Raw genomic sequence first — 25,087 nt, 5'->3', positions numbered from 1 at the left:
ACCTAGCCCGGGCAGCTCCAGCCCATTGGTCATCAGGGCAAAGAGGTGAGCGGCTCGGCCAATCCTTCCCTGGAAAGGGCTGGAACCCCACGCTGGCTGGGGCTTGGCGTGGGAATGGAGCGAGTCCCGTGGCTGCAGGAGCAGGCGCTGGGGCGAGAAGGGCGAGGAGGTCTGACGGTGGGGGAGGGAAGACGCGACCGGAGAAGGTGGGGGCATGAAAGCACAGGACAATTCTCCAGTGACTGGTGCCAGACAAAAAACACACATTGAGGAAAGACAATCAATAGATGGAGACATCTGTGACAGATTTGTCCAAAAAAGACAATTTGAGGAGAAGCTCTTGGGACTTTGGAGCAAAATGGAGTGATTAGTAATAGTTAATATTCAAGTGACAACTTTAAGGAGTACTAAAGTACACTATTGAGGGAGGAGAAAGGAAATTTAAAAACCTCCTCTTAGCCTTTTGTTTCTGCAACAACAAGCATCATAATAAAAGAACGCTCCTGGATTAATGTGGTTATGGGTTATGGGACTTTGAAGCTGTGGAAGCGCCTCCGGGTCTCCCTGAAGAGCATCACTCCTGAGCTGTAAGCCAAAAAGACTAAGCCTGTTCGCTCACTTTGGAGCAGATAACTTTTCCTCCCTCAGGTTTGGACACAATTTTCCATTTCCTGGGAAGATTTGCTGTCTCTGCCTATGTCACAGGAGGATTCAGGACCTGAAAGAAGAGCTCAGGTATTGCCAATTCCTATTTCATTATGTACATTTTCAGGCTTAAGTTTGTGAGAATCCCTTATTCATATGTTGTTTTATGCTTTTGAGCCTCTCTTAAATAATTTGAATGTGAGCATACCCAGAACTTTTATTTAAGCTGAACGAGAGAATGACCTTCATCCTGCTGTTCCTTCCTTTGTTTATCTAATGATAAGGTGCAAATGCTGTCTCCAATCATACAAAGCTTATTGAAAATTTTTGTAACCAGATGGCAAAAGTGGTCATATGATTAATCGTATCTTAAATTTTAATTCAGACTAAATTATAATAATACATCCATCATCTTTTTATCTGTATGAAAATCCAAGCAGTTCAGCCCCAGTTTTATTTCTCACCCATTTGTAGCTAACGGGTGGTTGTTGGTAGACTCCAAAATCATGCTATTCCATGGAGCAGTGGGATTTATTACAAATTATGAAGGTCACTTTGCTTAGAAAAGCACAATGAAGAGTTTATTTCAATCCTGCATTTCAGGAGAGAATTAGGTTTGAATTCCTGGGCTTGCCCCACATATGGGTAACAGATACCATTTTTTTTCTGACAAGCTGAGCATATTTCTTCCCTGGTTATGCTCCCCACCTCCTGTGGCAGCCGTGAGCTGGAGGGGGACCAAGGAAAGAGGCAGAGAGATGTCCTAAGCTGAGCAAAAGCAGACAGCATCACGCCTGCATGGGCTCAGCATGGCTCAAGCCCTCTCAGCTGGTCAGTCGCTGTGGCTTGTGGTCATTACTTGGCAGTGAAGTGTTCAATGTGTCTTTTTTTTTTTGGCAGGGACTTGAAAACCGACTAGAAAGAGATTTATTCTCCCTTCCAGTGAATTATTACAACCTTTAAAAAATGTTTCTGAAGAAGGTTTAATAAAATGAAAAAACATATTATATATGAAATGATAAAATGTGTTACAAAATTAAGTTTGATCACATGTACACATATACACATAAATGTATGTACACCTATACATATACACACAATAGATGAAAAGGCTGGAAAGGAATACAACAAAATGTTAAGGATTGTATAAGTGGTGAGATTGAGTAACTTTTTTCCTTTTTACTGCTTAATTGCAGTTTCCAAATGTTTTATGCACAGGTATTACTGTTATAATCAGTCTCTTGAAAGTTATTCTCCAAAAGAATTAATGTATATAGGCCGGGCACGGTGGCTCAAGCCTGTAATCCCAGCACTTTGGGAGGCCGAGATGGGTGGATCACGAGGTCAGGAGATCGAGACCATCCTGGCTAACACGGTGAAACCCCGTCTCTACTAAAAAAAAATACAAAAAAAAACTAGCCGGGCGAGGTGGCGGGCGCCTGTAGTCCCAGCTACTCGGGAGGCTGAGGCAGGAGAATGGTGTAAACCCGGGAGGCAGAGCTTGCAGTGAGCTGAGATCCGGCTACTGCACTCCAGCCTGGGTGATAGAGCGAGACTCCGTCTCAACAAAAAAAAAAAAAAAAAAAAAAGAATTAATGTATATAAAGGAAACTAAATTCTATATATTTTAGTTGTCACAATATCTTTCTTATGGTTTCCAGTTTCCCTTTTAATGAATGCCTGAGTAATAGGGATTGCTGGTTTTCATTAAGAAGTGAGAAGCCGTGAAGAAATTTTCACAACAGTAAATATCCCACTTGAATATAAAGCGCAGTGTGAGGCCAGCAGCATATGCTATGGTTTTGTAAAGAGTGCATTTGACCACAAAGGGCAGGAATGAAATCGTCGCTTATGACCCTTAAGGAAGGTCTCCCAGATTCCCAGAGTGACTGTGTGGTGGTCCTGGGACTTTGCTCCACCACTCTTTATAACTCTGAGGTGTGATGTTTTTTCAGGATGAAGGTAAAAGGCAGAGGAATCACCTGCTCACTGGTCTCCTTTGCTGTGATCTGCATGGTCGCCACCCCTGGGGTCAGGGCCTGTCCTCGCCGCTGTGCCTGTTATATGCCTACGGAGGTACACTGCACATTTCGGTACCTGACCTCCATCCCAGACAGCATCCCACCCAATGTGGAACGCATCAATTTAGGGTGTGTGAGGCCCTGGGTTTCCTCTTCTCAAAGAGGGATCAGTCACAGTGGTGACTTGTCCCTCAAACATCTATGACTTTGGGAGATGAATCACAATTGTTTTAACAATATTTCTTTTCTGAAATGAGCTCATGAGAATTTTGTTTGTTGGGGGAAATAAGAAAACTTTTCTTGGTAAACTTTTCTTAGGAGAAAGTTCTTCTAGAATTTGAAGTCCCTCTTGGTAGGTTGGGAGACTCATGATGGTAAAAAGCTTCATTCTGGCTACACTTTTGCTGGAAAATGGTATAGTTTCCGTTAACTGTTGGGGTTATGATATATCATAAGAGATGGCAGGGTAACTGGAAGTGTCTGCCTATATAATACAACACACACACACACACACACACACACACACACATATATATATATATATCCTTTTTAAAGGCCCTTTGGTTTCTTTCCATACAAACTTATTTAAAATGGATGCCTAATTAAATTTGCAAAAATGTGACCGTATTTTAAATGTTCATGAAAAAATGTGTGTGTCTGAAAACACATGTTGGACTTAACATCGTTTATTTGACACTAGTGAGCATGTACTATGCACTGGGGATACAGTGGTAAGATATATTATTCACTTCTAGGAGGTGTGTTGATCGTTAAAAAGAGAAGATAAATATACGGTCGGTACAATTAATTCAAACTGTAACAGAACATACAAAGTGTCTTAGAGACAGTCACTATTATTAAGAGCTAACATTGTTTGTGCTCAGTAGGTGCTGGCATTGGGTTAAGCACTGCATCCATTTAATCCTCATAACCTCTTTGGAGTGGGTTCTATTATTAACATTTTATAGATGAGGAAACTGAGGCACAGAAAGGCTGCTGATTTTTACCCAGGGTTGCACAGCTACTCAGTTGAGCCTGAGCTCATAAATCATACCCAAACCAGAAGCCCAAGCCTGGGCTCCAGAGCCCAGGCTTCTTAACCACTGCTGACAAATTCCACCTGGGAGAGTGAGGGGATAGTGTCATGAAAGAATGGGCTGGATATTAAGTGTTCACAAATGGAAAAGGGTGAGGTCAAGGGTGTTCCAACCTGAGGGAACAGCATATATATAACAGTTGGAAAATGAGAAGAAATGTGACAAGTTCCTAGAATGTGAGGGGGGCGATCGTAACTGAAATGGCAAGAACTGGGTGGAGAGTCGATCTTCTGTGGCATCTGGTGAATGTCAGTATTTCAAGCATTCGATTGTCTCAATGGAGCACAGTTATAAAGAGCGGTATTGGGTTTTTTTGTGTTTATTTTGGTTATGACATTTGAACTTTAGTTGACAGACTTAGCTTATGCCTAGAATGTCATTTTTTATTTCAGATACAACAGCTTGATTAGATTGATGGAAACAGATTTTTCTGGCCTGACCAAATTGGAGTTGCTCATGCTTCACAGCAATGGCATTCACACAATCCCTGACAAGACCTTCTCAGATTTGCAGGCCTTGCAGGTGAGACCGATGGAGAGAGGGGGCAGGTTAAAGAGGTAAGGTGGGACCTGTGAGATAGACCTTCCAAGGCTGCCTATCTCTACACAATACAAAAATCAATGTTCTGCAAATTAGAAGCAGACGTCAATGGAGAATGTTAACTGATTTTTAATTGTGCAACTGTGTGTGGAAATTAGAATAATAAGAAAATTCTGAGGCAAGTTTTCTAATACCTCAAGAAAAAAAATGTCAATACTCAGAGATGGTAAACCTTCAAAATTTAATCCTAAAAGGATACTTCTAGTCATGTTTACCTGGGAATTGAATGTGGTTCCTAAAAATAATGACTTAGACAGATTATTAGCTTTATATAAATCAATGTGCTGTTTTCAGTTTCATTTTATTTACTTATTCATGTTCTACCTTGATCAAACAATTTTTTAAAGTTACAAGGACTCCCAAGAATGCATAAAATCGTGCAAGAATGATCACAAAAGTAAGTGAGAAAGTATAAAGCTAAAATAAGCCTAGAGATAAGAATAAAGGGAACATGAGGAAATACATACATAGAGACCTTTATGTCTGCTATAAGTAGGACTTGAAGCTTTTGAGACGCTAACAATACATGACATCTATTGAAATTAAAACTGTTCAGGAAAAGCACAGCCATGTATGATTTTAAGTCAGAAAGAAATGTCTTACAAAACTTCGTATAAAATACAGTGTCATAAAATAAAGTCAATAATATCCTTGTAAAAGATAAAGTACCTGTGTTCATAGAGCCTTTTAACATATACCAGAGCTGTGTAAAGGAGGTCATAACCATGGTGGAGAGCTACAGAGTATAATGTAGCTATGTGATTCTGCTGATTTGGTTAATCAGGCTCTATTTGGAATGCATGTCTTCGGAGGAATAGATGAATTGTATGTCCTTTATAGAATTCTCTACATATATTTATTCTCTCGACCAAATTTTCAGTGGATATTGAGGAACACTGAGTTGGAGATTGAACTCCCAAGTTACATTTGGGGCAAAGCTCTTCTATGTTACCAACTTATTTTTGCTTTTCTTATTAGGGGTCTTGACATTCTAGAAAAGCATTTTCGACAGACATGACAGTTCACACCAAGTCAGGAAAATATGATGAGAAATTGTGTTTCCTAGCATTTCTTTTTTCTTTATGGGAGAAAGAGTATGTTCAACTTGTAATTGGAAAGAGAATTGGAAAATACCTGAGCACTATTGAAATATTCAAAATTATTTTAATTGCAACTCAAAATTAGTCATATTACTCATAACCAAAAAGTAGAAGACACCTCTTAATGTCCATCAACCAATGATAGATAAAGTGTTGTGCATGTATACAGTAGCATACTCTTCAGCAAAGAAAGGAATGAAGGGCTGACACATGCTATGAGAGGGATGGGTCTTGAAAATATTTTGCTAAGTGAAAGAACCCAGACACAATGCCACAGAGTGTATGATTCCAATTATATAAAATGTTTAGAATAGGCAAATCCATGGAAACAAAGCAAATTAGTGGTTGTGAAGGGCTAAAAGGATGGGAAAAATGACAGCTAGTGGGTATCAGTTTTTATTTTGTGGTACAAAACAAAGTTTATTAGAAACTTTAGGCCAGGAGCAGTGGCTCACCCCTGTAATCCCAGCACTTTAGGAGGCGGGGGGCGGGAGTGGATCACCTGAGGCTGAGAGTTCAAGACCAGCCTGACCAACATGGAGAAGCCCCGTCTCTACTAAATAATACAAAAAATTAGCCAGGCGTGGTGGCACATGCCTGTAATCCCAGCTACTCGGGAGGCTGAGGCAGGAGAATCGCTTGAACCTGGGAGACGGAGGTTGTAGTGAGCCGAGATCACTCCATTGCACTTCAGCCTGGGCAACAAGAGTAAAACTCCATCTCAAAAAACTTTATTTAGAAGTTTCTGACAGTGGATATGTTTGCACAACTCTATGAATATACTAAAAACCAATAAACTGTACACTTTTTAAAATTAGTTTTTGAGACAGAATCTTGCTCTGTCACCCAGGCTAGAGTGCAGTGGTGCAATCTCAGCTCACTACAACCTCTGCCTTCCAAGTGCAAATGATTCTCACGCCTCAGCCTCCTGAATAGCTGGGAGTACATGTGTGTGCCACTGTGCCCAGCTAATTTTCTGTGTGTATATGTGTTTTTAGTAGAGACGGGGTTTCGCCATGTTGGCTAGGCTGGTCTCGAACTCTGGCCTCAAGTGATCTGCCCACCTCAGCCTCCATGTGGTGGGAGCCACCATGCCCAGCCAGCTGTACACTTTAAAAGGTGGATTTTATGGCATGTGAACTGTAGCTCAATAAATTAAAATCAATAGTCTCTCATGAAAAATTTGTTTAGGAAATCTTAAATTTACTTGAAATACTAAGATTTAAAAAAAAGGTATAAAATTTTCAACCATGGAAAAAAGTAGAATAATATAATGAACCCTAATGGACCAGTACGCACCTGCGATACCTACGGACTCATAGCAGATGTCTCATCTGCACCCCTACCAACTACTGTCCACTCCATTCAATTATTTTGAAACAAATCCAAATTTTCATAATATTCATCTGTAAGTACTTCAATATATATCTCAAAACTAAGAAATCTTTTTAAAATAACCACAATATCATTTATATATCTTAAATTTTAACAATCATTCATGACTGGGCATGATGGCTCTTACCTGTAATCCCAGCACTTTGGGAGGCCAAGGTGGGCGGATCACCTGAGATCGGGAGTTTGAGACTAGCCTGGCCAACATGGTGAAACCCCGTCTCTACTAAAACTATAAAAAGTAGCCAGGAGTGGTGGTGGGTACTTGTAATCCCAGCTACTCAGGAGGCTGAGGCAGGAGAATCGCTTGAACCCGGGAGGCAGAGGTTGCAGTGAGCAGTGATCACACCACTGCACTCCAGCCTGGGCAACAGAGCAAGACTCTTGTCTCAAAAAAAAAAAAAAAAAAAAAAAAAAAAAAATTATATATATGTATAAATAATTATATGTGTGTATATATATATAATTCCTTAATATCAATAGGCAAACGTTCGTGAGTGTTCTAATTTCTCTGATATTGTCATATTTAATTTGCAACTAATTTGAATTGGGATCCTAAGAAGGTATACAAATTGCATTGAATTAATTTCAACATAAGTTTTGTTATTGATAGGACTTTTCCCTCGTGAAAATTCCTTTGAAACATAAATATGTTCTTTTTTTTCAATTCATAGGTCTTAAAAATGAGCTATAACAAAGTCCGAAAACTTCAGAAAGATACTTTTTATGGCCTAAGGAGCTTGACGCGATTGCACATGGACCACAACAATATCGAGTTTATAAACCCAGAGGTTTTTTATGGGCTCAACTTTCTCCGCCTGGTGCACTTGGAAGGAAATCAGCTCACTAAGCTCCATCCAGATACGTTTGTCTCTTTGAGCTACCTGCAGATATTTAAAATCTCTTTCATTAAGTACCTATACTTGTCTGATAACTTCCTGACCTCCCTCCCTCAAGAGATGGTCTCCTATATGCCTGCCCTAGAAAGCCTTTACCTGCATGGGAACCCATGGACCTGTGATTGCCATGTAAAGTGGTTGTCTGACTGGATACAGGAGAAGCCAGGTATCTATATTGTTTATTTATTTATTTTTTTGTCCCAATTAAATGGAGGAAATCTGCTTGGAGGTGTTATATTAGGAAGTGGAGAGGCCAGGGTAATTTAGGAGAGAAAATAACATCTCAGAAATAATTCAAGAATAATGAATTATTTACACATCATTTATGGCTGTGTTTTGGCTACTGTGGCAGTCAAGTAGTGTCAGAGAACTGTTTCACAAAGCCCAAAAGTCCTTGCTATCTGGCTCTTTATAAAAATGTTGCTGATCCCTGGCTTAGAGAATAAATCTCATGCTCCTTAGGCTACAAGCCAGGTCTTCCTAGTGTGGTGCTGGCCTATCCTCAGCCTCCTTTCCCTCCTCTCCAACCCTCAGCCCCGCCTATCCCAGGCACACAGGCAGTTTTTGCTCTTAACAACTCTGGACAACTTCCTGCCACACTACAAGCCGTTTTACCCCCTCACAGCTGCTGCTGCCCCTGCCTGGAGCCCTTCCTTTCCTTTTCTGCTTGATGGTTCTCAGCCAGCCAGCACACTGCTTGGCCCTTCTGAGAAGTCTGGTTGCTTCTCCACCCACCCCATCTGCATCAGAATAACCATTTCACCACTTGGGTTGTTTGCCTATACTTCCATTCTTGAATGGATAACATTTGGTTATAATTACTACTATTAGAAGTCTTTTGCTTTTCTGGTATCTAATTTATCTTTACCTGGGGTCTTAGTATGTCCCAAACTTACATATATGTATAGAAACACATCATATATACATTCATGCATATGTCATATGTACATATACATATGCACACACATGTAATCACACACTGCATACTGACGGTCAACAACAGATGGCATGTATGATGATCCTTCCATAAGACTTATAATGGAGGTGAAATAAAACTATTGCCTAGTAACATTGTAGCCATCATAAAGAGGCAGTGCAACATGTTACCTTTTCTAAGTTTAGATACATAAATAATTAAAATTGTATTACAATTGCTGACAGTATTCAGTAGAGTAATATGCTGTATGAGTCTGTAGTCTAGGAGCAGTAGGTTTTACCATATTGCCTAGGTGTGTAGTAGTCTATACTATCTAGGTTTGTGTAAGTACACACTCCATAATGTTTGCACAACAAAATTGCCTAATGATACATTTTTCAGAATGTGTCCCTGTTGTTAATCAACTCATAACTCTATATATGTAAAATAATGAAACCCATAGGGGTTAACATCTTTCAGTCTTAATAAGCAAGTGTTCTCCTTTTGACTGAGATGACTTAATGATAATTTTTACAAGACCCATGGGTCAGTCATATCAACCTCGTATGCTTTGAAAATTTTTCATCCATTCCAAGAGATTCAACAGTTGTTCATGCCTTCAGTTGCTTCACTTGGCATGTGGTCAGCAATTCTTTTGCACCGATCTCAGTAGTTAAATGTAACACTCTTTATCTACGTGTGGGTGTCTTCTATTTGATTCCGCAAAGCTGTTGATGCAGCATTTCTATAAAATGAATTTGTGGCTGTTTCTCTAATGAGCGTTTATTTCATGGATATGAAATTTATGTCTTGCTGCTCTGTTTCTGTTCTTTTCTACATACTTGACAACCTGTTTTAATGCTAAATCATAGTGTTATCTTTTTTTTTTTTTTTTTTTTTTTTTTTTTGAGACGGAGTCTCGCTCTGCCGCCCAGGCTGGAGTGCAGTGGCCGGATCTCAGCTCACTGCAAGCTCCGCCTCCCAGGTTCACTCCATTCTCCTGCCTCAGCCTCCTGAGTAGCTGGGACTACAGGCGCCCACCACCTCGCCCGGCTAGTTTTTTGTATTTTTTAGTAGAGACGGGGTTTCACTGTGTCAGCCAGGATGGTCTCGATCTCCTGACCTCGTGATCCGCCCGTCTCGGCCTCCCAAAGTGCTGGGATTACAGGCTTGAGCCACCGTGCCCGACCAATCATAGTGTTATCTTAATTAAAACATTTTAAAGGCAAATTTAATATATGTTATAGCACCAATACTTGTAATACAATGGAAAGCAATATAAATATCTATGACAATCTTTATAGGTGTAAAGCTGTGATAGCTATATTGATTGCCAATTTGTCAGCTGTTACTGTAAAACATCTTCAGTTGTAAGGCACATCTCAATTTATAAGTTGAAATGTGAAAAAACAAACAAAAAAACATGGTCATAGAATTAGGCACTTTTTCTGGCCTGCCTGTCTGCTTTTCTTCCTTCTGCTGATCTTTCCTGAGCATCCATTGGCCAGGGCTGGGGACATACAGATGAACAAGAATGAAGTTTATAGTTTCATAGGAAGACAGATAAGTAAACAAGTCACTCTAACAGTGAATAATGAAAAAGTAGGATAGGAGAAGTGAAAGGTACCAGGAGACTATAAAACAGGAAGCTTACCCAGAATAAGTGCTGTTCAGACTGGATTCTGAAGGATGACTGGTAAGGACTTGGGTCATGATGAAAGACATCAAGTGTACAGGACATGGGAGGAACAGCATATGCCAGAGCCAGTTGGGCTTGGCAGGGTTGAGGAATGGAAAGGATTTCCATGGGGCTGGAACCGAGTGTGATGGAGGGAATGGAGGTGACGTGGTCAGGTTTTTTGCATTTGAGGCAAAATACGTGATGTCCAAGGCCTGCTAACTCTGGCTCAGTGCAAACAATAATAAGCATGGTGTGAGCATATTCCATGATGAGGTTTCATTAAGCCAGAAGTCTGCCATGTTGTCTTAGCCCAGAGTACTGATAAGTAGGTAAAGGAATACAGCTTGTTGGCAAGTGGGTGACTGGGAGGCAACTCTTTTTTTTTTTTTTTTTTGAGACAGAGTTTTGCTCTTGTTGCCCAGGCTGGAGTGCAATGGCACGATCTTGGCTCACTGCAACCTCTGCCTCCCAGGTTAAGCGATTCTCCTGCCTCAGCCTCCTGAGTAGCTGGGATTACAGACATGTGCCACCATGCCTGGCTAATTTTGTATTTTTAGTAGAGATGGGGTTTCTCCATGTTGGTCAGGCTAGTCTCAAACTCCCGACCTCAGGTGATCCGCCCGCCTCAGCCTCCCAAAGTGCTAGGGTTAGAGGCGTGAGCTATTGCGCCCAGCCGGGAGGCAACTCTTATGATTGTTCAAAGGTTTTCCAACTTGCCAGCCTCCTCCTCTGCATAGGTTTAGACTATAAAATTTGCTGAAGAATGCTGACTGGCCAGGCATCTGTGATATTACCTGTCACACTGTAGTGCACACAGAAGAGTTTGGTGTCTTTGGTCAGAGTGACTTTCTTAAGCCTTTGAGAGGACATGTGCACACAGACCCTATCTAGCCACTCTGACTAATTAGATCTTCTAAGAAGTGCAGTGCTTTTGTTAAGTGCTGTCTCCAGTGCATCATATAAGAGCTACTACATGGAAGAGCATGGATGTCTCAGGCTGTATTTTGTGTAAGGGAAAAGTCTATACCTCTTACCAAGTATTCAAGTGACCAGTCATTTCAAATAGGCTTACCACAGCAGAGCTTTTAAATGGTATGTGATATCCAAATATTTGACAGATGAGGCACCTATGACTTAGAAATGCTGGTCGTTATAATGCTGGTCCTAGTACTGTAAGACTTGCAACCTCTGACTTTGCCAGAATGTCAGACATTTAACGGGCCTCTCCACTACCTTGGCACAATGTTCTTCCCTCCCCCTTAAACTTGAACCTCCTCTAGTGCATCTACCTCATCCAAGGGGACCATCAACCATCCAGTTTCCAAAGTCATAAAACAGAGTCTTCCTTGACCTTTCCTTTTAGTTACTGTCCATATTCAGTCAATCCTCACCTCCTATTGATTGGTTCTACCTGCTTCATTGTCTCCTGCGTCCATCTGCTTCTCTTAATCCCTATTGCTACTAAGTTAGACCAGGTCAAGGTACCCTATAATTCAGTCAATATTCTTTTGGATAATGGAAGTAAACTTGGGTTTTTAAATGATATCCAAGGAATTATAAGTGATCCTTTAACAAACAGCTTTTCTTTTAAAGAACAATGAGGTCCTGTGGCCATCTTAAAATGTTAAAATGAAGAAATAGAACTAAACTGTTATTAATAAAAACTGACAAACATGAGCATATCATTTTGTTTCCCTAGATAAAAAACATGATACGTTCAACTAATATTTACCGAGTACCAAATATATATCAGGCATTTGCTGAACATGGGAAATACAGCAGTGAATAAGACAGACAAAATCCTGTGTCTATGCATATTATGTTGTAGCAGGGTATAGAGACAATAGTTTTTAAAAAATCAATTCAGAAGGAAAAATCAGAAAACTTTCTATTGAACACTAAAATTTCCAAATTGTTTCAGCTTCTAGCAAAAGCTATTTCTTCAAAATGTTTATGTCAATTCATAAAGAGGTCACAGCTGATAACTCAATTGTGATTTTTTTCCAGATGTAATAAAATGCAAAAAAGATAGAAGTCCTTCTAGTCTTCAGCAATGTCCACTTTGCATGAACCCTAGGGCTTCTAAAGGCAAGCCCTTAGCTATGGTCTCAGCTGCAGCTTTCCAGTGTGCCAAGCCAACCATTGATTCATCCCTGAAATCAAAGAGCCTGACTATTCTGGAAGACAGTGGTTCTGCTTTCATCTCTCCCCAAGGTTTCCTGGCACCCTTTGGCTCCCTCACTTTGAATATGACAGACCAGTCTGGAAATGAAGCTAACATGGTCTGCAGTATTCAAAAGCCCTCAAGGATATCACCCACTGCATTCACTGAAGAAAATGACTACATCTTGCTAAATACTTCATTTTCAACATTTTTGGTATGCAACCTAGATTACGGTCACATTCAGCCAGTGTGGCAAGTTCTGGCTTTGTACAGTGATTCTCCTCTGATACTAGAAAGGAGCCACTTGCTTAGTGAAACACCACAGCTCTATTACAAATATAAGCAGGTGGCTCCTAAGCCTGAAGACATTTTTACCAAAATAGAGGCGGATCTCAGAGCAGATCCCTCTTGGTTAATGCAAGACCAAATTTCCTTGCAGCTGAACAGAACTGCCACCACACTCAGTACATTACAGATCCAGTACTCCAGTGATGCTCAAATCACTTTGCCAAGAGCAGAGATGAGGCCAGTGAAACACAAATGGACTATGATTTCAAGGGATAACAATACTAAGCTGGAACATACTGTCTTGGTAGGTGGAACCGTTGGCCTGGACTGCCCAGGCCAAGGAGACCCCACCCCACACTTGGAGTGGCTTCTAGCTGATGGAAGTAAAGTGAGAGCCCCTTATGTCAGTGAGGATGGACGGATACTAATAGACAAAAGTGGAAAATTGGAACTCCAGATGGCTGATAGTTTTGACACAGGCATATATCACTGTATAAGCAGCAATTATGATGATGTAGATATTCTCACCTATAGGATAACTGTGGTAGAACCTTCTGTTGAAGCCTATCAGGAAAATGGGATTCATCACACAGTTTTCGCTGGTGAAACTCTTGATCTTCCATGCCGTTCTACTGGTATCCCAGATGCCTCTATTAGCTGGGTTCTTCCAGGAAACATTGTGCTCTATCAGTCTTCAAGAGACAAGAAAGTTCTTAACAATGGCACATTAAGAATATTACAGGCCACCCCAGAAGACCAAGGTTATTATCGCTGTGTGGCAGCCAACCCATCAGGGGTTGATTTTTTGATTTTCCATGTTTCAGTCAAGATGAAAGGACAAAGGCCCTTGGAGCATGATGGAGAAACAGAGGGATCTGGATCTGATGAGTCCAATCCTATTGCTCATCTTAAGGAGCCACCAGGTGCACCACTCCATACATCTGCTCCGATGGAGGCTGAGGTTGGAAAACACGCCTCAAGCACAAGTAAGAGGCAAAACTATCGGGAATTAATACTCCAGCGACGTGGAGATTCAACACATCGACGTTTTAGGGAGAATAGGAGGCATTTCCCTCCCTCTGCTAGGAGAATTGACCCACAACACTGGGCAGCACTGTTGGAGAAAGCTAAAAAGAATGCTGTGCCAGAGAAGCGAGAAAATACCACAGTGAGCCCACCCCCAATGGTCACCCAACTCCCAAACATACCTGGTGAAGAAGACGATTCCTCAGGCATGCTTACTCTACATGAGGAATCTATGGTCCTGGCCACTAAAACTTCGAACCTTCCAGCAAGGACAGTGACTGCTGACTCCAGAACAATATCTGATAGTCCTATGACAAACATAACTTCTGGCACAGAATTCTCTCCTGTTGTGAGTTCACAAATACTACCACCTGAAGAACCCACAGATTTCAAACTATCTACTGCTATTAAAACTATAGCCATGTCAAAGAATATAAACCCAACCATATCAAGCCAAATGCAAGGCACAACCAATCAACATTCATCCACTGTCTTTCCACTACTACCTGGAGCAACTGAATTTCAGGACTCTGACCAGATGGGAAGAGGAAGGGAGCATTTCCAAAAAGCACCCCCAATAACAGCGAGGACTATGATCAAAGATGTCAATGTCAAAATGCTTAATAGCACCACCAACAAAGTATTATTAGAGTCAGTAAATACCACAAATAGTCAACAGACTTCTGTAAGAGAAGTCAGTGAGCCCAGGCACAATCACTTCTATTCTCACACTACTCAAATACTTAGCACCTCCACGTTCCCTTTAGATCCACACACAGCTGCTCATTCTCAGTTTCCGATCCCTAGAAATAGTACAGTTAACATCCCGCTGTTCAGACGCTTTGGAAGGTGGAGGAAAATTGGTGGAAGGGGGCGGATTATCAGCCCATATAGAACTCCAGTTCTCCGACGGCATAGATACAGCATTTTCAGGTCAACAACCAGCGGTTCTTCTGAGAAAAGCACTACTGCATTCTCAGCCACAGTGTTCAATGTGACATGCCTGTCCTGTCTTCCTGGGGAGAGGCTCGCCACTGCCACAGCAGCATTGTCTTTTCCAAGTGCTGCTCCCATCACCTTCCCCGAAGCTGACATTACCAGAGTCCCAACAGAAGAGTCTACAACTCTAGTCCAGAATCCACGATTACGACTTGAGAACAAACCCAATGTAGATAGTGAGAAAACAACACCAACAATAAAATATTTCAGTACTGAAATTTCCCAAGTGACTCCAACTGGTGCAGTCATGATGTATGCTCCAACATCCATACCCATGGAAAAAACTCACAAAGTAAATGCCAGCTACCCACGTGTGTCTAGCACCAATGAAGCTAAAAGAGATTCAGTGATTACATCGTCACTTTCAGATGCTATCACCAAGCCACCCATGACTATTATAGCCACTACAAGGTTTTCAAGAAGGAAAATTCCCTGGCATCAGAACTTTGTAAATAACCATAACCCAAAAGGCAGATTAAGGAATCAACATAAAGTTAGTTTACAAAAAAGCACAGCTGTGATACTTCCTAAAACATCTCCTGCTTTACCCAGAGGCAAAGTCTCCCCCTTCTACTTCACCACACTTTCAGCAAGTGTGATGCAAATTCCATCCAATACCTTGACTCCAACTCACCACACTACCACCAAAACACACAATTCTGGAAGTCTTCCAACAATGAAGGAGCTTCCCTTCCCACCCCTTAACTCTATGCTCCCTAATATAAGCAAAGACTCAAGTACAATAAGCATCATACCAATGCAAACAGCAATACCAGCAACAACTACTACCTTCCCTGCATCTGTCATCACTTATGAAACCCAAACAGAGAGATCCAGAGCACAAACAGTACAAAGAGAAGAGGAACCTCAAAAGAACAGGACTGACCCATACAGCTCTCCCGACCAGAGTTCTGGCTTCACTACATCCACTGCTATGACGCCTCCTGTTCTAACCACAACTGAAATTTCAGTCAAGCCCAGTGTCTCTGCATTCACTCATTCCCCACCAGAAAACACAACTGGAATTTCAAGCACAATCAGTTTTCATTCAAGAACTCTTAATCTGACAGATGTGATTGAAGAACTAGCCCAAGCGAGTATTCAGACTTTGAAGAGCACAATTGCTTCTGAAACAACATTGTCCAGCAAATCACACCAGAGTACCACAACTAGGAAAGCAATCATTAGACACTCAACCATGCCACCATTCCTGAGCAGCAGTGCTACTCTAATGCCAGTTCCCATCTCCCCTCCCTTTACTCAGAGAGTGGTTACTGACAACATGGAAACTCCCATTTCTGGGCTTATGACAAATGCAGTGGTCAAGCTGCACGAACCCTCAAGGCACAATGCTAAATCACAGCAATTAGTAGCAGAGGTTGCAACATCTCCCAAGGCTCACCCAAATGCCAAGTTCACAATTGGAACCACTCACTTCATCTACTCTAATTTGTTACATTCTACTCCCATGCCAGCACTAATAACAGTTAAATCACAGAATTCTAAATTAACTCCATCTCCCTGGGCAGAAAACCAGTCTTGGCACAAACTATACTCAGAAATTGCTGAAAAAGTCGAAAAGCCAGAAGTAAGCATGTTGACCACTGCAGGCCTGCCAGAGGTCACCACTCTTGCTTCAGATTGGGATGGACAGAAGAGTGACTTTGATAAGAAACTAGTTCAAGAAGCAACAACTTCCAAACTCCTTCCCTTTGACTCTTTGTCTAGGAATATATTGGAAAAGCCCAGAATAGTTGGAGGAAAAGCTGCAAGTTTTACTATTCCAGCTGACTCAGATGCCTTTCTTCCCTGTGAAGCTGTTGGAAATCCTCTGCCCACCATTCGTTGGACCAGAGTCCCATCAGGTATTTGAAACTTTTTCTTTACACTCAGTTTTTGTTAGAAAACAAGAAGAAGATTGTTATGTTTGGGGATTATACATCCAAAGAATCAATATCAGTTTCAAATTTTTCTAAGACACAGAAACTATAAATATCCTCATTTGACACTGGCATATTTTCACTCATCAGAAGGGCTTAAAATATGTTAATTAAGATCATTTTTTAGAATGCCTCAAAAGCTGATTCAAAGTAATATGATTTGAAAAAGAGAGAATGGTTATTGTGTTGAACCATCTGACTTTAAAATTATGTGAATAAAAAAATCCAGGCTGTGCACGGTGGCTCATGCCTGTAATCCCAGCACTTCGGGGAGGCCGAGGCAGGTAGATTACCTGAGGTCAGGAGTTCAGGATCAGCCTGGCCAACCTGGTAAAACCCCATCTCTACTAAAAAAAAAATACAAAAATTAGCGAGGTGTGGTGGTGGGTGCTTGTAGTCCCAGCTACTCGGGAGGCTGAGACAGGAGAATTGATTGAACCTGGGAGGCAGAGTTTGCAGTGAGCCAAGATCGCACCATTGCACTCCAGCCTGGGCGATAAGAGTGAAACTCCATCTCAGTAAAATAAAATAAAATCCAGGAATAATTTTAGCAATCTTAAGACTAGATGTCCTAATTTTTATTTTTTATATTTTTGGTCTGTCACCCAGGATGGAGTGCAGTGGTACAATCATGTCTCCAGGGGCTCAAGCGATCCTCCTATCTGAGCCTCCTGAGTAACTGGGACGACAAATGCACACCACCACACCTAGCTAATATTTTATTTTTTGTGTTTGTAGAGGCAGGGTCACATTATGTTTCCAGGGCTAGTCTTGACCTCCTGGGCTCAAATGATCCTCCCACCTCAGCCTCCCAAAGTGTTGGGATTATACAAGTGAGCCACAGGGCTGGGCTTTCATTTTAATTTAAATGTATTCTTAGTAGCCCCCAAAAATATAGCTTTATGTTTTCTATCTAGACTTTGATGACCTATAGCAATAATTTTCTTTTTTCTTCTCAGGACTTGATTTATCTAAGAGGAAACAGAATAGCAGGGTGGAGGTTCTCCCCAATGGTACCCTGTCCATCCAGAGGGTGGAAATTCAGGACCGTGGACAGTACTTGTGTTCTGCATCCAATCTGTTTGGCACAGACCACCTACGTGTCACCTTGTCTGTGGTTTCCTATCCTCCCAGGATCCTGGAGAGACGTACCAAAGAGATCACAGTTCATTCTGGAAGCACTGTGGAACTGAAGTGCAGAGCAGAAGGTAGGCCAAACCCTACAGTTACCTGGATTCTTGCAAACCAAACAGTGGTCTCAGAATCATCCCAGGGAAGTAGACAGGCCGTGGTGACAGTTGATGGAACACTGGTCATCCACAATCTCAGTATTTATGACCGTGGCTTTTACAAATGTGTGGCCAGCAACCCAGCTGGCCAGGATTCACTGCTGGTTAAAATACAAGTCATTGCAGCACCACCTGTTATCCTAGAGCAAAAGAGGCAAGTCATTGTAGGCACTTGGGGTGAAAGTTTAAAACTGCCTTGTACTGCAAAAGGAACTCCTCAGCCCAGCATTTACTGGGTCCTCTCTGATGGCACTGAAGTTAAACCATTACAGTTTACCAGTTCCAAGTTGTTCTTATTTTCAAATGGGACTTTGTATATAAGAAACCTAGCCTCCTCAGACAGGGGCACTTATGAATGCATTGCTACCAGTACCACTGGTTCGGAGCGAAGAGTAGTAATGCTTACAATGGAAGAGCAAGTGACCAGCCCCAGGATAGAAGTTGCATCTCAGAAAAGGACTGAAGTGAATTTTGGGGACAAATTACTACTGAACTGCTCAGCTACTGGGGAGCCCAAACCCAAAATAATGTGGAGGTTACCATCCAAGGCTGTGGTCGACCAGCAGCATAGGTAAGTCTATACCTTTGGGTTGGAATTATCTGCTTTATCTATTTAGCTGTACAGCTTCTGAAATGGAAAAAGTGACAGTGAGGCTAGCAGCAGTTTCAGAGTGCACATAGACTTTGAACATAAAGAAACTCTCGAAAAAACCTCATCTTTTGAGATCATTTGAATATGAAAACCATTCTTTTCACATGCTTAACTCAAAGCGTCAACTTCTTGGGGTTTTTATATTTTAGGCAGAATAAAAAATCTCATTTATCTCCATACTAGGTACAGTTTTAAAATAGTAACTGTAGGCCAGGGATGGTGGCTCATGCCTGTAATCCTAGCATTTTGGGAGGCTGAGACAGGTGGAGTTGTCTCAGCCTGGGAGGCTGACATCAGGAGTTCAAGACCAGCTTGGCCAACATGGTGAAACCCTATCTCTACTAAAAGTACAAAAAAAAAAAAAAAAAAAAAATTAGCTGGGCATGGCAGCAGGTGCCTGTAATCCCAGCTGCTTGGGAGGTTGAAGTGGGAGAATTGCTTGAACCTGGGAGGTGGAGGTTACAGTGAACCGAGATTGCACACTGCACTCCAGCCTGGGCACCAGGGTGAGACTGTCTCAAAAAAAAAAATAGTAATTGTATAAATATAGTCATACTCTCTCTATATACGAAACAGAGAAGGGGATTTTTGTGATGCAGTCGAGATTCTGGAGAGAGACACTCCATTATTTTACTCGTCAGAGTCCCCTATTCGACATTTTAAACTTCATTATAATCAGTACTTAATTTTTTCTTTCCTAAAATTACAAAGCACTTCGTGAAAGTCACAATATTAAGACCTCCACTAAGTGAAATGTATTCAGGCCCCCACACTCTGATGTGATGAGACATACATATACAAATACACACTTTCCCTGGTCTGTTATAAGCATATGAATATTCTTGTTTGTTTGTTTGTTTTTTGAGATGGAGTCTTGCACTGTCGCCCAGGCTGAAGTGCAATGGCATTATCTCTGCTCACTGCAAGTTCCACCTCCCAGATTCACGCCATTCTCCTGTCTCAGCCTCCTGTGTAGCTGGGACTATAGGTACCCACCACCACACCTGGCTAATTTTTTGTATTTTAGTAGAGATGGAGTTTCACCATGTTAGCCAGGATGGTCTTGATCTCCTGACCTCATGATCTGCCCGTCTGAGCCTCCCACAGTGCTGGGATTATAGGCATGAGCCACCATGCCCAGCCTCAATATTCATTTTATAGCTGGCTTTCTATGTAAATTAAATTCTATCTTCAAAAATCAATAATTATAGCTTATGAGGTTTTTTTTTTTTTGCAATTGGCATGACTTTATACAATGGTTTTTCCATTACATGACAAAAAAATGATGAGAATTTCCATCTTATACATCTGTTTATTCATTAATAGAAAACATCCATGCAAGAAAAATTACACATAGTAAATGTGAATTTGTACTCATGCTTAGGAGTTGAAGATTTTTTTCTAATGACATGAGTTGATACTGAATACAGCTAATAAATTTAACCTGTGAGCTTTAGTTCAAAAGTAAATGTTAATTTTCAAGTTTTTCAAATGTTGTCAAAAATCACCTAAATTGAAATTTTTTAGATTTATAATTTTTAAATGCTGAGTTATGAAATGTGAGTTTTGTGCTTTGGAGAGGCTGAAGAAGCCTCTGCATTAATCTTTATTAAGAATTCTGTCTTTTACTCTGAAAAACCTTCTATTTTCAGAAGTAAATTCTCTCTCTCAAAAATATGAGCTTATAAAAAGAAGCATCAATAGTTCTGTCTCTTCTATGTCACAGTCTTCAGTTGCATTAGATCTTGGGTGCAGGGGACATCACTCTAAGCCAGTGTTTCTCCAAGAGAAGACTCCCTACTAGCAGGATTAGCATTGTCTGGGAATTTGTTTAATCAGGAGCTCAGATTTTGTTTTAATAAGCAATCTGTTCTTAAAAGCCCTCCAGGTGATTTTGTTGCTAAAATTTGACGCTTGTTTTCAAACTTAATTGTTTATAAGTTGGCCGGGAAGTTTGTTAAGGAGTGGGTTTCTGTATCCCTGGTGAGACCTATTGAAGCAGAATTTCAGGAAACCAAAGCCAGGAAATATGCATCTTAAACTTGTCCTCATGTAATTCTGATGTAAAGCCTCATGTAAAGCTTAAACTTGGCCTTAACTTGTTAACATCTTAAACTTAACATCTTAAACTTGGCCTCATGTAAAGCTGATGAGGGATCTTCATTGAGAACCAAGTTAGAACAGTGGTTCTTTGCTGCACATGGAAGCCTTTACTCTGGAAAATTTTAAGAATCCTGATGCCTAAGCCATGCTCCACACATAATAAGTCAAATTCTGGAGGTTAGACCCAGACATCAGTATTATTTTAAACTTCACAAGTGATTTTAATGTTGAGCCAAGTTTAAGAACCAATACTTTTAGAAAGCATTAAGAAAGAATGCCAGTATAGCATGGTGGAAAGCACAAGGCTTGAGAACCAGCCCTGTGACCTAAGGCAAATTACTAAATCTCTCTAAATACCGATTTTTCAGCTGTATAGTTAGGGAATTACTTCAAGATTAAACCACCAGTGCAAAGCACCTGGCAGTTTCCCTTCCTCTTAAGTGTATTCGTGTTGATTTTACCTTGGTTTATATGCCAGAGAAGTTCCTTCCATACTTGGAAAAAAAAAAAAAAAAAAAACACTTTTTCTAAAATTTTACTATAATACTTCCCATACTTACCTTTGCTGGAGAATAACAATGACGATGGCTGGGCGTGGTGGTTCACGCCTGTCATTCCAGCACTTTGGGAGACCAAGGCGGGAGGATCACTTGAACCCAGAAGTTGGAGACCTGCTTTGGCAACACAGTGAGACTCTGTCTCTACAAAAAATAAAAAAATTAGGAGGGCATAGTGAGATGTGTCTGTAATCCCAGCTACTCAGAGGTTGAGGTTGGTGGATTGCTTGAACCTGGGAGGTCGAGGCTGCAGTGAGCCATGATCTCACCACTGCACTCTAGCCTGGGGCTCCAGAGTGAGACCCCGTCTCAAAAAATATAAATAGGTAAATAGAAAATGAGAGAGAGAAAATTGACTTGAGACTGTTTGACTTGGTTAGCACTTACGCTATGAAAACAGTTTTTACTTTTCTCTCCAGTTTTATCTACCTGCTTAGCCCATGTTGCCCAAAAATAAGAAAGACATTTTCTCCTATAGGTATCCCTGATAGCACTTTTAGCACCAATTCAGTCTCCATTGATCTTTCTGAAAAACTAGATTTAGTTTTACCAGGAAAGATCTGCCACCTGGTGGTTAAATTTGGTAATGGTAGGCTGTGCCGCCACTGTACACCTGAAGAATGATATTCCACATAGCTCAACCTAGTGCAAAAACCAGTCACTCTACAGCTGCCCATAGAGGGCAGATGCTGCAACAACCTTCTAAGGAACCCTGCGTTGGTATTCTAACAAAGTAAAATTTATTTATTTTTTCTAAAACAGTTTCATTTTTGTCACCCAGACTAGAAAGCAATTCTCATGCCTCAGCCTCCCGAGTAGCTAGGATTACAAGCATGTACCATCATGATCAGCTAATTTTTTGTATTTTTAACAGTGATGGGGTTTCGCCATGTTAGCCAGGCTAGTCTCAAACTCCTGCCCTCAAGTAATCTGCCCACATTGGCCTCCCAAAGTGCTGGGATTACAGGCAAGAGTCACTGTGCCCAGCCAAAGTAGAATATATTTTCTAACCAAATTATTCAATAATTGTTTTGTTACTAATAACTTTTTAGAAAGTATCATCTGCCATCTTTTCTGAGGAACTGAGTTTGCTTTTCCCTTACCTGTATATATATTATAAAATGACTATGTTTGTGGATCCAATTAGTTTACTTGATATGTGAAATGGTCAAGGAAGTCATGGTGTCTAGAAATCCCATATTTCTAGCACGTCCCTCATCATTAAGATTTTTTTTTAAAAAATTACTGTGTAACAGAGATTCATTTGAATTCCATCTGAGAAATACTACTTATTTGCACGAAACTATACCTGTCCAATTAGATAATTTCATCTTTCAGCAAATGACTTAGAAGACAATAAACTGGTAGTAATTCTAATTTTTATTGCAACAATTTAAAGCTAATTACACAAAAACAGGTAACTATGAGGTGATGGATATGCTAGTTAATCGTGGTCATTTCACAATGTATATGTGTGTGTGTGTATATATACACACACATATATATATAAAATATCATGTTCTACACTTCAAAGATACGCAATTTTCATTGGTCATGCTTCAATAAAGCTGGGGCAGAGGGAGACAATTCTGAGTAAAACAGTTTCCCTCATTGCTAACAGCTGTACACTCAAATGAATCTCTTTTCTCCTTAGAATGGGCAGCCGGATCCATGTCTACCCAAATGGATCCCTGTTTATTGGATCAGTAACAGAAAAAGACAGTGGTGTCTACTTGTGTGTGGCAAGAAACAAAATGGGGGATGATCTGATACTGATGCATGTCAGCCTAAGACTGAAACCTGCCAAAATTGACCACAAGCAGTATTTTAGAAAGCAAGTGCTCCATGGGAAAGATTTCCAAGTAGATTGCAAAGCTTCTGGCTCCCCGATGCCAGAGATATCTTGGAGTTTGCCCGATGGAACCATGATCAACAATGCAATGCAAGCCGATGACAGTGGCCACAGGACCAGGAGATATACCCTTTTCAACAATGGAACTTTATACTTCAACAAAGTTGGGGTAGCAGAGGAAGGAGATTATACTTGCTATGCCCAGAACACCCTAGGGAAGGATGAAATGAAGGTCCACTTAACAGTTATAACGGCTGCTCCCCGGATAAGGCAGGGTAACAAAACCAACAAGAGAATCAAAGCTGGAGACACAGCTGTCCTTGACTGTGAGGTCATTGGCGATCCCAAACCAAAAATATTTTGGTTGCTGCCTTCCAACGACATGATTTCCTTCTCCATTGATAGGTACACATTTCATGTCAATGGGTCTTTGACCATCAACAAAGTGAAACTGCTCGATTCTGGAGAGTACGTATGTGTAGCCCGAAATCCCAGTGGGGATGACACCAAAATGTACAAACTGGATGTTGTCTCCAAACCGCCATTAATCAATGGACTGTATACAAACAGAACTGTTATTAAAGCCACAGCCGTGAGACATTCCAAAAAACACTTTGACTGCAGAGCTGAAGGGACACCATCTCCTGAAGTCATGTGGATCATGCCAGACAGTATTTTCCTCACAGCCCCATACTATGGAAGCAGAATCACAGTCCATAAAAATGGAACCTTGGAAATTAGGAATGTGAGGCTTTCAGATTCAGCCGATTTTATCTGTGTGGCCCGAAATGAAGGTGGAGAGAGCGTGTTGGTGGTACAGTTAGAAGTACTGGAAATGCTGAGAAGACCGACATTCAGGAATCCATTTAATGAAAAAATAGTTGCCCAACTGGGAAAGTCCACAGCATTGAATTGCTCTGTTGATGGTAACCCACCACCTGAAATAATCTGGATTTTACCAAATGGCACACGATTTTCCAATGGACCACAAAACTATCAGTATCTGATAGCAAGCAATGGTTCTTTCATCATTTATAAAACAACTCGGGAGGATGCAGGAAAATATCGCTGTGCAGCTAGGAATAAAGTTGGCTATATTGAGAAATTAGTCATATTAGAAATTGGCCAGAAGCCAGTTATTCTTACATATGCACCAGGGACAGTAAAAGGCATCAGTGGAGAGTCTCTATCACTGCATTGTGTGTCTGATGGAATCCCTAAGCCAAATATCAAATGGACTATGCCAAGTGGTTATGTAGTAGACAGGCCTCAAATTAATGGGAAATACATATTGCATGACAATGGCACATTAGTCATCAAAGAAGCAACAGCTTATGACAGAGGCAACTATATCTGTAAGGCTCAAAATAGTGTTGGTCATACACTGATTACTGTTCCAGTAATGATTGTAGCCTACCCTCCCCGAATTACAAATCGTCCACCCAGAAGTATTGTCACCAGGACAGGGGCAGCCTTTCAGCTCCACTGTGTGGCCCTGGGAGTTCCCAAGCCAGAAATCACGTGGGAGATGCCTGACCACTCCCTTCTCTCAACAGCAAGTAAAGAGAGGACACGTGGAAGCGAGCAGCTTCACTTACAAGGTACCCTAGTCATTCAGAATCCCCAAACCTCTGATTCTGGGATATACAAATGCACAGCAAAGAATCCACTTGGTAGTGATTATGCAGCAACGTATATCCAAGTAATCTGACATGAAATAAACATGTGGGCAGAATTTGTTTTTTGGAAGAAGTTTAATCAAAGGCAGCCATAGGCATGTAAATGAATTGGAATACATTTACAGTATTAAATTTACAATGAACATGCAAAATAAAAGGACTTGTAAATAAATGCATTATGAACTGA

The 25,087-nt window shown here is 40.9% G+C and overlaps 1 protein-coding gene across 3 annotated transcripts; it reads left to right on the top strand.

The window, feature by feature from the left end:
* On the top strand, positions 1 to 25,087 carry IGSF10 (immunoglobulin superfamily member 10). Of its 3 annotated transcripts, XM_050779762.1 has the most exons (7): positions 1 to 735; positions 2,601 to 2,795; positions 4,156 to 4,285; positions 7,530 to 7,920; positions 12,359 to 16,693; positions 17,728 to 18,628; positions 23,024 to 25,087. In XM_050779762.1, the coding sequence occupies exons 2-7, from the start codon at positions 2,602 to 2,604 to the stop codon at positions 24,930 to 24,932; spliced, it is 7,860 nt and encodes a 2,619-aa protein (XP_050635719.1). In that variant the 5' UTR covers positions 1 to 735; position 2,601; the 3' UTR covers positions 24,933 to 25,087. The 3 variants fall into 3 exon arrangements, with proteins under 3 accessions (XP_050635719.1, XP_050635720.1, XP_050635721.1); XM_050779763.1 differs by lacking the exon at positions 1 to 735 and having other exon boundaries at positions 2,643 to 2,721; XM_050779764.1 differs by lacking the exons at positions 1 to 735; positions 2,601 to 2,795; positions 4,156 to 4,285; positions 7,530 to 7,920; positions 12,359 to 16,693 and having other exon boundaries at positions 17,895 to 17,976.

Source organism: Macaca thibetana, chromosome 2 (genome assembly GCF_024542745.1).
Source record: "Macaca thibetana thibetana isolate TM-01 chromosome 2, ASM2454274v1, whole genome shotgun sequence".
Classification (NCBI taxonomy): Eukaryota; Metazoa; Chordata; class Mammalia; order Primates; family Cercopithecidae; genus Macaca; species Macaca thibetana.
The sequence above is the reverse complement of the archived record's forward strand: the minus strand, read 5'-3'. Positions and strand labels throughout refer to the sequence as shown.